A 12,734-nucleotide genomic window follows, 5' to 3' on the forward strand; every position below is an offset into this window, starting at 1 on the left:
ACAAGAAAATTTGTCTTGTTAAGACTTTCCAAAACAAGTAAAAATATCTAATCTCAATGAACCACAAATACCTTAGAATTAGTGTATTCTAACTGATAACAAGTGACTTTTTTTGTTCAGATTTGCAACATTTAACATTCTTTATTGAGCATGATAGTGTTTTGAAAGCAAAAAAGATTCAAAATCACATTTTATGTTGGACTAAAGGACTAAAAAAGACACAAAATGACCAAAAAAAGACACAAAATGACCAAAAAAAGACACACAATGACTAAAAAAGACACAAAATGACAAAAAAAAGACACAAAATAACTAAAAAAGACATAAAAAGACACAAAATGACAAAAAGACACACAATGACTAAAAAAAGACACAAAATGACAAAAAAAGACACAAATTGACCAGAAAAAGACACAAAATGACCAAAAAAAGACACAAAATGACAAAAAAGAGACACAAAATAACTAAAAAAGACACAAAATGACCAAAAAAAGACACAAAATAACTAAAAAAGACAGAAAAAGACAGAAAAAGACACAACATGACAAAAAGACACACAATGACTAAAAAAAAGACAGAAAATGACCAGAAAAAGACACAAAATGACCAAGCTGTTGGACGTCAGCGTTTCACTTTCTGACTCTGAGAAATTCCTCTTCTTTTGGATTAGAACTGACTTTAGAACATTGTTTACCTCCTTCAACCAAAAAGCTGTTAAACTCATATTAGGGCGTGGTATCTATCATTTATCACCAGCTGATCATTCTCACGCTGTGATTGGAGAGATACGATGGTCTGATAAATCACACGTGAACCCTGTCGGAAGACCAAATATACCTCAGATCTGCGTTAGTTTAATACATGAGGGCCAAAGACTTTAAAGGAAACACGTCTTATGACTTAAGAGAAACACTTTTCCTAAAATAAATGTGATGTTTTATTCTACTTGTCTCTCTTTCCTTTCTATTTGTGTTGACATGCACGTTAAAATGTCCAGTTTGACTGTGTGGGGTGCAGCAGGGTCAAAGGTTATTTATTCAACCAGACATCAGTAAGATAAGCACACATTCATCTCACTTATACTTTAGTTCTGTTGTTAGAAACATACAACAGTGTGAACCACCTCTCTCCTTTATTTTGACCTTTTATTATTAAATGTGGCAACACAGAGGAGTGAACACACGTTGTGACAGTGACAGCTTGTTAACTCTATGGAGTCTGGGGCTGTTTTGTCCATTTTTAAACCCTTTTCATCTCTTTTTTGTGTCTTTGTGTCTTTTTTGGTCATTTGTGTCTTTTTTGTGTCTTTTTGTGCCTTTTTTAGCCATTTTGTGTCTTTTTTTGGTCATTTTGTTTCTTCTGGGGTTTTTTTGGTCATTTTGTGCCTTTTTTTTGCCATTTTGTGTCTTTTTGTATCTTTTTTTAGTCATTTTGTGTCTTTTTTTTAGACATGTTGTGTCTTTGTGTCTTTTTTTTTAGCAATGTTGTGTCTTTTTGTGTCTGTTTTTAGTCATTTTGTGTCTTTTTTGTCATTTTGTGTCTTTTTTGGTCATTTTGTGTCTTCTTTTAATAATTTAGTGGGTTTTTTTTTTTAGCCATTTTGTGTCTTTTTGTGTCTTTTTTTAGTCATTTTGTGTCTTTTTTGGCCATTTTGTGTCTTTTTTTGGTCATTTTGTGTCGTTTTGTGTCTTTTTTTAGTCATTTTGTGTCTTTTTTTGGTCATTTTGTGTCGTTTTGTGTCTTTTTTTAGTCATTTTGTGTCTTTTTTTTGTCATTTTGTGTCTTTTTTAGTCCTTTAGTCCAACATAAAATGTGATTTTTTTAACTTTCAAAACACTATCATGCTCAATAAAGAATTTTAAATGTGTCAAATGTGACCAAAGGTGTCAAATCTACCATATAAGAGGGTTCCATCCAGTTCTATCATTTGATACTAAATCTATTTGAGCTTGTCTCCAGTTTTACTTGGTATATCATCATCAAACTGAAACTGGCCTCATGGAGTTTACAGCCAGAACTTTAGAGGTAAATTTACAGTAGGGCTCCACGCTGCTTTGTTTTCTAGTCTGATGGAGGCAACAAGTCTGGATTATTTGGAGCTTTTAGTGACTCTAGAGGTTTGTTAACAGCAGCAGAGTGAGTGAAGCTGCTGTTATTCACTCTTTGACACACCTTTACAAACATCCTGTGAGAAGAACAGGAGAGTACCTGATTAACCATTAAACAGATGATTTAACCATTAAACAGATGATTTAACCATTAAACATTTGACTCATTTATGAGTCATTCACTCTCATGATTGTAAATTGTTGAACAATAGTGAAACCAAGGTGAGGCCTGAAAGACCAATAACGCCACACTTTATTACATTTTATTCATATTTTACACATTGAGATCAGCAAGAATACACTGAGAAAAACTGGAGTGACATTTACTTAAAAAAAGCTAGGCAAGTTTTTCCACAGAAAGTGTTTGTAATCTTTCCTCAGGCTGTTTCTAAGTCATATTTATTTAATAGAACCACTTATTTTTTTATGAAAATACACAAGTTAACTGCAGATTCACTGATGTCCCTCAATTACATTTTAACTTGTAAATATCAACTAATGAAGCCAATGAACTGGTTTATTAGTGAATATTACTTGGAACGAATGATTCAATTTACATTAAAACTGAGGACACATAATAACAAACAACCACTAAGAAATGCACCACATGGAAAACTGATATTTCAAAGTAAAAGCACTGAATTCGTATTTCTTTGTAGAATTTATATAGATGATTGAAATAATAATTACAGGGCCAAAAAAATCTTTTTTTCCCCGAGTGTAATGGACTAAATGAGTTTTCACCTGAGATGAATGCTGTCATATCAATACTGTATCAAATAAATGTAATTAATAAGGAACAGATGAAGATAATGAAGAAAAGGGGAAAAAGAAGAGATTAAAATTGCATCTTCCTGACCTCAAAAATGCATCACATGACGGATAAAACACTAGCATCGTCATAAACAGCAGCGATTAACCCTCTGGAGTCCATCTATTTATTGAAAATACACGTTTTATTTACAGTAATAACTTTATTTATATATGATATGTAGACAAGCTGAGAAAGCCAGTTAAAGTTCAATCATAGGAGCTTTCACAGTGTCACATTTATGTTTCTAGAACATTTTTAAAATGTGAATTTTCTTTCTACAATGAAAACTAATACTTTTTTTAATTTACATGCAAATGGACTGTTTTGTAGCTCTATTATTTGTTATTTTTTCTACTGTTTTAGTATGTGTAAATGGGAAAAAAATGGTACATTTCCATAGAAACCTGTGTCTTTTGTTTGTATTTTGGGTTCCTGGCAGCTTTTATACTTTACTTTATACTTCAATTAAAATAAAATGTAAAATCTGACTGATAGCTAGTTTGTGTGTAGAAAAAGGAGCCATGATGTGATGTAAGGACAGACTGGAAGATGCTGAACAGAAATTAATGCAGAGGAAGTTGACAAATATGCACAAAAGACACAAAATGATCAAAAAAAGACACAAAATGATCAAAAAAAGACACAAAATGACTAAACACAGACACAAAATAACAAAAAAGACACAAAAAGAAACATGACTAAAAAAATACACAAAATAATAATAAAAAAAGACACAAAATAACAAAAAAAAGACACAAAATTACAAAAAAAGACACAAAATGACTAAACAAAGACACAAAATGACACAAAATGACTAAAAAAAAGATACAAAATGACTAAAAAAAGACACAAAAAGAAACAAAATTACGAAAAAAAGACACAAAATAACATAAAAAAAGACACAAAAAGAAACAAAATTACGAAAAAAAGACACAAAACGACCTGTGTCTTTTGTTTGTATTTTGGGTTCCTGCCAGCTTTATACTTTAATTAAAATAAAATGTAAAATCTGACTGATAGCCCAGTTTGTGTGGAGAAAAAGGAGCCATGCATGTGATGAAAGATGCTAAACACAGACAGAAATTAATGCAGAGGAAGTTGACACATTTGAACCAAAATCTCCTGAACTCCAGATATTTAATAATGCTTTACATAACATTATCTGCTCATGTTCTAGTGGACTTTCAGCTGAAATCAGAGACACATTAGCAGCCTACGTCCTGCTGACGAAGAACACCAGCCTGAAGGAATAAACCGTGTCCACGATGTAGGTGACGAGGTTGAAACACGTCATGAAGCTGATCACCACTAAATCGTTCCATGGACATCTTCTGGAGCAGTTGTTTGGCTTCGGGTTGTTCCTGAAGCTGTAGAAGGGCCAGATGACCACGGCCGTCATGTACATCAGCACCGCCAACACGTTGCACACCGTCAGGACCTTCTCAAAGGGAGCCGGGAAGAGAGTCAGCAGGCGGCAGATGGTGAAGATGATGACGAGGAGGGCGAAGATGAAGCAGACGGAGTAGACGGCCACGCACCACTGGAGCCCTGGGAGCCCGGAGTAGAAGGCGTGGTTCAGGCAGATGAAGATGATGCAGGCGACGAAGGCCTCCAGCACCTTGAGGAGGCCGGGGACGGTGGACAGGAAGCCGCTGATCTCTCCTGGTTTGGCGCGGGTCAGACCCACCTCGGCGGCGTACAGGACGAAGGACAGGAAGGACGTCACGGTGGCACCGATCTGTTTACCGCAGCTGGAGCAGGTGAAGAAGGTGGCGTAGATGATGGACGCCGCCAGCACCTGCAGGACAGAAAGTCAGAAAGGCAACTGAGGTTAGGGTGAAATTAACCCTATAAAGCCAGGTGTATCATATTTGATACACAAGTTTTTGAGACCTCTACATCATCAGTGTGATATTTTTTTCCTGAAAAACCTGATGTATACATGTGTTGAAAAAAACAACAACTGAGCAACAAATTGCACAAAAATACAAGATATAGCAAAAGTGATATGCAGGTTCCACTTGTGGATCAGTCATTGCTGCGTGAAAACTTCATATCAGCAGATGTACGATGTTGTGTTATATGGAAAAAAATATTTTGCATGTTTGAGGAAAATGTTAAAAGAAAGTAAAGTCTCAAAAGGTTAAAAATGTTGGGTTTTATATGTTTTTGTTAGTTCAAGAAAAACAAACTGTGAGCAACAAATAGCACAAAAAGAACTGATGTATCAAATATAATACAAATTAGAATCATATATCCCTATTGTTTGGGGATATTTTTTTTTTAATTATCTGTCAGCAGGTTCAATAAACACTCAAGTTTAAAAAAAAAAAATTCTGGCAATTATTTAATGGTTCAGGCTTTAAAGGGTTAAGACATCCCTGTTAACCCTTAACCCATTGACGCCTAAAACGCCTGTAAAACCTCTGGGCGATTTTAAAATCAGCCCCTAAAACCTGAATTTTTTCTGGAAATTCAACAGAAGTGTCAACTCTTCTACTAAATAATAGATTTTTCAGCCTCTGTAGCAGATAGAAATGAAATTCAAAAAGTATTTGAGAGCTTATACAAATAATACAAAACGACGTATCTGCTTTCCAGGCTTCAATGGGTTAATAGGGCACCCATTGAAATACTTGCAAATTCCGAATTTCAGAACCTGGTCTCACAGAAATCCGTGAAATAGCCACGGAATCACTCAAATTCCCGTGAAACTGACACGGATTTGGCTACAATGCAAGTTAATGACAGTCATATCCCGTGGCTATTCCATGGATATTTGTTCCTATTGGTTTGTTCCAAGTCACGTGACTTTCAAGGTCCCGGCGGTCAGAACAAAAAACATGGCGGACAGTTCTCTCATTTTTAGTGAAAAAAATCAATATTTTGACTTTCTGCATAAAAATGGATTTTGATCACATTTCTAGCGAGAAATATGTTTTATTTTCTAAATATTCACTCAGTGAATGTACATAATCACTTTGTATGTTGGAATAGCCACGGGATATGACTGTCATTAACTTGCATTGTAGCGAAATCCGTGTCAGTTTCACAGAAATTTGAGTGATTCCGTGGCTATTCCACGGATTTTGAGTTAAGCAAATCCGTGGCTATTTCACGGATTCCTGTGAGACCAGGTTGAAATTTCAACCCTAGAGAATATTGGAAGATATTACATACAGCCAGAATGTGTAAAAAAAAAAAAAAACATACGGAACCGGGGGAGGGGGGTAATATTTAGAGAAAAAAGTTTACGAGATTAAAGTGGTGAATCTACGTGAAAAAAGACACTTTTTTTCCCACTTTTTTCTCGTAAATCTGCATTTTTTTTGCGCAGATTTGCCACTTTAAGTCTCTTAAATATGTGACTTTTTTTCTTGTAGATTTGCCACTGTAATCTAGTAAATTTGCAACTTTTTTCTCGAAATATTAACCATTTTCCAACGGGCCACAAACCAACCAGACGTCACAGTGACTACGACTATTATTTATATACAGTCTGTGCTTTCACCTACGAAATGTCACTTAAAGAGACAAATACCAACCAGGAAGAGACTCAGAATGAACACAAAGAAATATAAAACAACTAGAAAGACACACTAAAAGTCTACAGATGGACCAAAACAGCGACAAAGAGACACAAGACAACTACAAACATGCAAAACTAATGCAAAAAGAACAGCCAGCAACCTAAACAACCACTGACAGAAAGACAATTATATAAAGACCAATTACAAAAAGGCACAAAAAGACTACAAATAGACCAAAACAACTACAAAGAGAAGCTAAACAGCTGCAAAGACACACACAGGGACAATGAAAATGGGAAAAACAACGTCATAGAGATGCAAAACGACGAAGGGGGAAAAAACAGCAAAACAACCACAGACAAAAAAAGACTAAAACAATTTCAAAGTGACATAAAATTGCTACAAAGATACTATTTGTAGTGGTGGTGTCTTTTGGTGTCTGTCCCCAGAGGTCCACTGCATCCCAATCATGATCTTTTTAGGGAGTTGTAGCTATAATCTCTTAAAGGTTTTAAATATGAGATGATGTCTGTGATGTAATGTGGTCTTGGAAGTTTTTACCAGGAAGAGACTCAGAATGAACACAAAGAAATATAAAACAACTAGAAAGACACACTAAAAGTCTACAGATGGACCAAAACAACTACAAAGAGACACAAGACAACTACAAACATGCAAAACTAATGCAAAAAGAACAGCCAGCAACCTAAACAACCACTGACAGAAAGACAACTGTATAAAGAGCGATTACAAAAAGGCACAAAAAGACTACAAATAGACCAAAACAACTACAAAACTACAAAGAGCTAAACAGCAAAACAGCTGCAAAGAGACACACAGGGACAATGAAAATGGGCAAAACAACGTCATAGAGATGCAAAATGGCGAAGGGGAAAAAACAGCAAAACAACCACAGACAAAAAAAAGAAAAAGACTAAAACAATTTCAAAGTGATACAAAATTGCTACAAAGAGACACAGAGAAACAGGCAAAGTGACACAAAACAACAACACAAAGAGACTATTTGTAGTGGTGGTGTCATTATCATGATCTTTTTAGGGAGTTGTAGCTATAATCTCTTAAAGGTTTTAAATATGAGATGACGTCTGTGATGTATTGGAAGTTTTTACTGTTTATCAAAGCTTCCACTCTGTATCTGATCATGTTAGTTCCTAATAAATGTATCTGCTTCTGCAAAATATAGACTTGAATATTGTTTCCCAGTGAGGTTAATGCTCAGTAGAGTTTCAGCCATATTAGATTAACGATTAACATTTTAATTCACCTTTATTTAACCAGGCAGCTCATTAAATTCTTATTTACAACAATGAGCCTTAAGGGAATGAAAACATAAGGGGTGTTTTTAGTCGAATCAATGCTGTTTTATAAATTAATCTTCAAACATTTTTAATGGATTTATGTATAAATAAAGTCTCCGTTTTGACAATAAAGTTTTTTTTTTTTTTATCAATTCTGTAGATCAGCAGATACACGCGGTTTAATAACTCTCAATTTCCATGCAATGGTGTGCCAAAGTTCAGTAACAGAGCCAAGAGAGTCACTAATACTTCACTAATGACCTGCAGACAAATAACTAGAGCAGGGATGGGCAACAGGAGGCCCGGGGGCCACATACGGCCCTCACCCTCACTTGAAGTGGCCCTCAGTACAACTACATGCATTTGAGCATGAAATCTTAAAAGTTCAGTGTAAAAATGCACAAAATTACTTCTTGCAATTAATGTTGGTCTGCTGAAATCACAGTAAGTGGTTATTTTTTATTTGCTTCAAACCTTTTGTATTCCTATTTATACTGTTAAACATGCATTAGAGCATGAAATATGTTAAGTTACTGCACTGTAAACATATTTAAAGTTGCACTTTCATCATATCTGGTGAAGTGATGCTCCTATATGTGGCCCTGTGGTAGGGAACATGATAAACTGAGGCCCCCTGCAGCATTTAAGGGTAACACTTTACAATAACCATCTATGTGATGTTTATAGATGGTTTATGAACCAATTATTAACCATTTACAAAGTGATATACATATTTAATCTTTAAATGGTTTCAACCAATTTCTTAAAGGTATATGAATCATTTCAAAATCATTAACAGACTAAATATGGTGTTAAAAATGTAATAATGAGTAAAACTAAAACTATTAATAAACTATTAATTATAATGTAATTGTTTGATAATGGTAAAGTAACTATAAATGTACATTAATATACCATCTATTAGCCATTTATAAATGATTTAGTTAGTTAAACATGAATAAATTATGTATTTACCATTCTAAATGGTCTATATACAGTTTAAAAATGATGATTAAACATTAATAAACTATCTGTTTACCATTTATAAATGATGGTTATTGTAATTGTATTCTCAACCTTTTTGAGTTGCGACCCCCAATTTAACATGCATGTTGTCCACGACCCCCGCTCACTGAACAGAATCTCACACGCACAGTTCAGATCACCCAAAAAAGAAACAAAATGACCTAAAAAAGGAAACAAAATGACCAAAAAAGACACAAATTGACCAGAAAAGACACAAAATGACCGAAAAAAAGACACGAAATGACTAAAATAAAGACACAAAATGACCAAAAAAGACACAAAATGACCTAAAAAAGGAAACAAAATGACACAAATTAACCACAAAATTATCAAAAAAGACACAAAATTATCAAAAAAGACACAAAATGACCAGAAAAGACACAAAATTACCAAAAAAGACAAAATGACCAAAATAAGACACGAAATGACAAAAAAGACACAAAATGACCAAAAAAAGACACAAAATTACCAAAAAAGACACAAAATGACCAAAAAAAGACACAAAATAACTAAAAATAGACACAAAATTACCAAAAAAGACACAAAATTACTAAAAAAAGACACAACATGACCAAAAAAGACACGAAATGACAAAAAAAAGACACGAAATTACCCAAAAAGACACAAAATGACCAAAAAAAGACACAAAATGACCAAAAAAAGACATGAAATTACAAAAAAAAGACACAGAATTACCAAAAAAAGACACAAAATTACCAAAAAAGACACAAAATGACCAAAAAAGACACAAAATTACTAAAAAAAGACACAACATGACCAAAAAAAGACACGAAATGACAAAAAAAAGACACGAAATTACCCAAAAAGACACAAAATGACCAAAAAAAGACACAAAATGACTAAAAAAAGACACAAAATGACCAAAAAAAGACATGAAATTACAAAAAAAAGACACATAATTACCAAAAAAAGACACAAAATTACCAAAAAAGACACAAAATGACCAAAAAAAGACATGAAATGACTAAAAAAAAGACATGAAATGACCAAAAAAGACACGAAATGACCAAAAAAGACACGAAATGACTAAACAAAGACACAAAATGACCAAAAAAAGACACAACCTAAGGTTGAGAACAGCTGTTCTAGAGAGTAAAAATATCACGCACCATTAGCGTGGCCAGCATGGCGAAGGCTGTGGTGAAGTCGTCCCAGGAGACGGGCAGCTTGGCGCTGAGGCTGGTGAGCTCCAGGACGAGGATGAGGAGGGTGACGAGGAAGCAGAAGCACCAGCTGAACATGCACCAGGCCCAGAAGGAGTCGGTCCTGTGGCCCGCCGAGGCCGCCAGGCTGAAGGAGATACAGGTGAGGACCACCTGCAGGATCCTCAGGATGCCCACCGGCACCGTCAGGGTCCCCACGTTCAGGGTCACCATGGTAACTGGAGTCCCGTGGTGAGTTTACTGTCAATCTGAGTAGATATTTAATAAGATAATCTGTGTACAAGCTTGTCTCCTCTACCTTTATATATATTTAGAGCTTTTTTTGGCTTCCTCAGTCCTCGTCCCTCATCCTGAACCTGCTCCCTGAGTGTCCGTGTACCGCCTATGGTGTCCGTATACCGCCTATGGTGAGTGTGAAACCTTTGGCCGCTCCCTTGTTGGCGTCCTCCTTCCTCAATTGGCCAGTAACCAAAGTTACATGTAGTGTTTGTGTAAGGGAGGGCGTATCTGTTGTTCCCTTCCATTTGCTTATCAGTTGTCTGCACCGCCAATAAAATAATTCAAATATTTTACAGCATTTGTTTATATAAGAGGAACCGCACCTCATGCTGCAGCCTCTCACTGCACCCTTTTCCTCTTTCAGCGTGTTTGCTTAAACTTAAAGCCGTGCCCACCCGTCATTTGTTCAGCTCTATAAATGTGTTACAGGAGGCTTTAGTGGAGAAATGTGATCAATATACATTAACGGAGCTAATATTTGTCTTTCCTGGACATGGAATGTAGGTGTGAAATACTGCGAAGGATACAAGATCCAACATTAAGGATATAAATTTGAGTTTTTAAGACGTGGACTAATCACCGAAGGGCTTTAAATTACAGTGCTGTTCCAAATTAAAACCACTTTACTGCCAAGTTACACAGACTGCCAACTGCTAACACTCACACACACAATTACCTTTAACAATTTAATATCAAAGTTTCCTTGAAATGAATCCATTAAGGGAATCAGACTCTTATCTCAGACAGAATAATTGGATAATACAATAGAGGCATGTAGATTTATAGTCTACAGGTCCTGCAAGACCAATTTACCTGCTGAAAAAAATATATTTTAAGGCTTAACCCTTTGATGCACAACATGGGTCTAAAGTGACCCGACAGAGTTTTTATGATTTATATCTTTGCAATAAATTATTTTCATCATTCAGTATTCCAGGTTTTCCTCAATTAGTTTGCTTTTGATCATCATACATCCTTATTTTTATGTTTTCCTTTATTAATTTTTAAATAAAATACATTTTTGTTTCACATCTAATGCACAACATGGCTCAAAAATGACCCGTATCCATTTTTTTTAGCTAAGTAGCTTGCTAAGCTAACTTCTTAGCTAATTTCTTGGCTAAGTATTTAGCTAAGTAGCTTGCTAAGCTAGCGTCTTAGCTAATTTCTTGGCTCAGTATTTAGCTAAGTAGCTTGTTAAGTTAATTACTTAGCTAACTTCTTGGCTAAATATTTAGCTAAGTAGCGTGCTAAGCTAACTACTTAGCTAACTTCTTGGCTAAGTAGTTAGCTATGCAATAATAGAAAAACTTTTTTTCTTCAAAAGTATGAGAAGCAAAATGGAAATAATGATCTGTTGTTATCAAAAACAAGATATTTAAAGAATACCTGGAATATTCAATCATAAAATAAGTTGATATCAAAAGCATTAAATAACATGAAGGGTCATTTTGGACCCATGTTGTGCATCAAAGGGTAGACAGCCCAGTCACCAGAGAACATGTTGGCATTGCATGTTACACAGATATGTTTATCCTCTGCTTTTCTGATGTGTTGAATATGAAAGTTACTGAGCCGCTACAACCACTGTTTTAAATAAAGTCTATCTTCTATCCTTCTTTTTAACAAATATTAACAACTGCAGGGCTGCAAGCTGTGTTTGTTCCCAGTCATTGAGTCGTAAAAGCAGCAGCCGGTGTTTTACAGTGTACAAGAGGACATACAGAGTTTATACAGAGGATTATATTATTATAGAGATAGAGGAAATAAACCTCTGGTTTGGTTGTGACAGTTGCAATGGAGAAGTAGTCACTTGTTACAGTAATGTTTTTTACTGTTTGTCTTAATATGCTGCAGCCGTCATACATATAAACACCTTCTAATACACAACATGAGTCATAAATGACCCTCATTCATTCCCCATGTTATTTCATGCTGCTAATTTTTTTATTTTATTTATTACAACAGATGATTATATCCTTTTTTCCTTTCATACTTTATGAAGAAAAATAGATATAAAAAAAAATAGATATAAAAATATTATTGCATCAAGTTTACACACATGGGTCAATAATGACCTTGTGCATTAGAAGAGTAGTGATACAAAAAGTGATTCACTAAATTAACAATGTGAGTATATGTGTAACTATGTTTGTCTTATTTTGAAGGTTTGAGTTTTGTCCATTTTTTAATCCTTTTCATGTCTTTTTTGTGTCTTTTTTGTCATTTTGTGTCTTTTTTATAGTTATTTGGTGTCTTTTTGTCATTTTGTGTCTTTTTTGGTCATTTTGTGTCTTTTTTTGTCATTTTGTGTCTTTTTTGGTCATTTTTGTGTCTTTTTTGGTCATTTTGTGCCTGTTGTTGTGTCTTATTTTGGTCATTTTGTGTCTTTTTTTGTCATTTTGTGTCTTTTTTGGTCATTTTTGTGTCTTTTTTGGTCATTTTGTGTCTGTTGTTGTGTCTTTTTTTGGTCA

At 34.7% G+C, this 12,734-nt stretch overlaps 1 protein-coding gene across 1 annotated transcript; it reads right to left on the reverse strand.

Moving 5' to 3' along the window:
* Nucleotides 1-3,929: 3,929 nt before the first annotated feature.
* LOC131982634 (myeloid-associated differentiation marker-like) lies at nt 3,930-10,348 on the reverse strand. The gene is made up of 2 exons (XM_059347162.1): nt 9,928-10,348; nt 3,930-4,720 (listed from the first exon to the last, which is right to left on the reverse strand). The coding sequence occupies exons 1-2, from the start codon at nt 10,192-10,194 to the stop codon at nt 4,136-4,138; spliced, it is 852 nt and encodes a 283-aa protein (XP_059203145.1). The 5' UTR covers nt 10,195-10,348; the 3' UTR covers nt 3,930-4,135.
* Nucleotides 10,349-12,734: the final 2,386 nt, after the last annotated feature.

The sequence above is a fragment of the Centropristis striata genome, chromosome 13 (assembly GCF_030273125.1).
Source record: "Centropristis striata isolate RG_2023a ecotype Rhode Island chromosome 13, C.striata_1.0, whole genome shotgun sequence".
NCBI classification, from domain to species: domain Eukaryota; kingdom Metazoa; phylum Chordata; class Actinopteri; order Perciformes; family Serranidae; genus Centropristis; species Centropristis striata.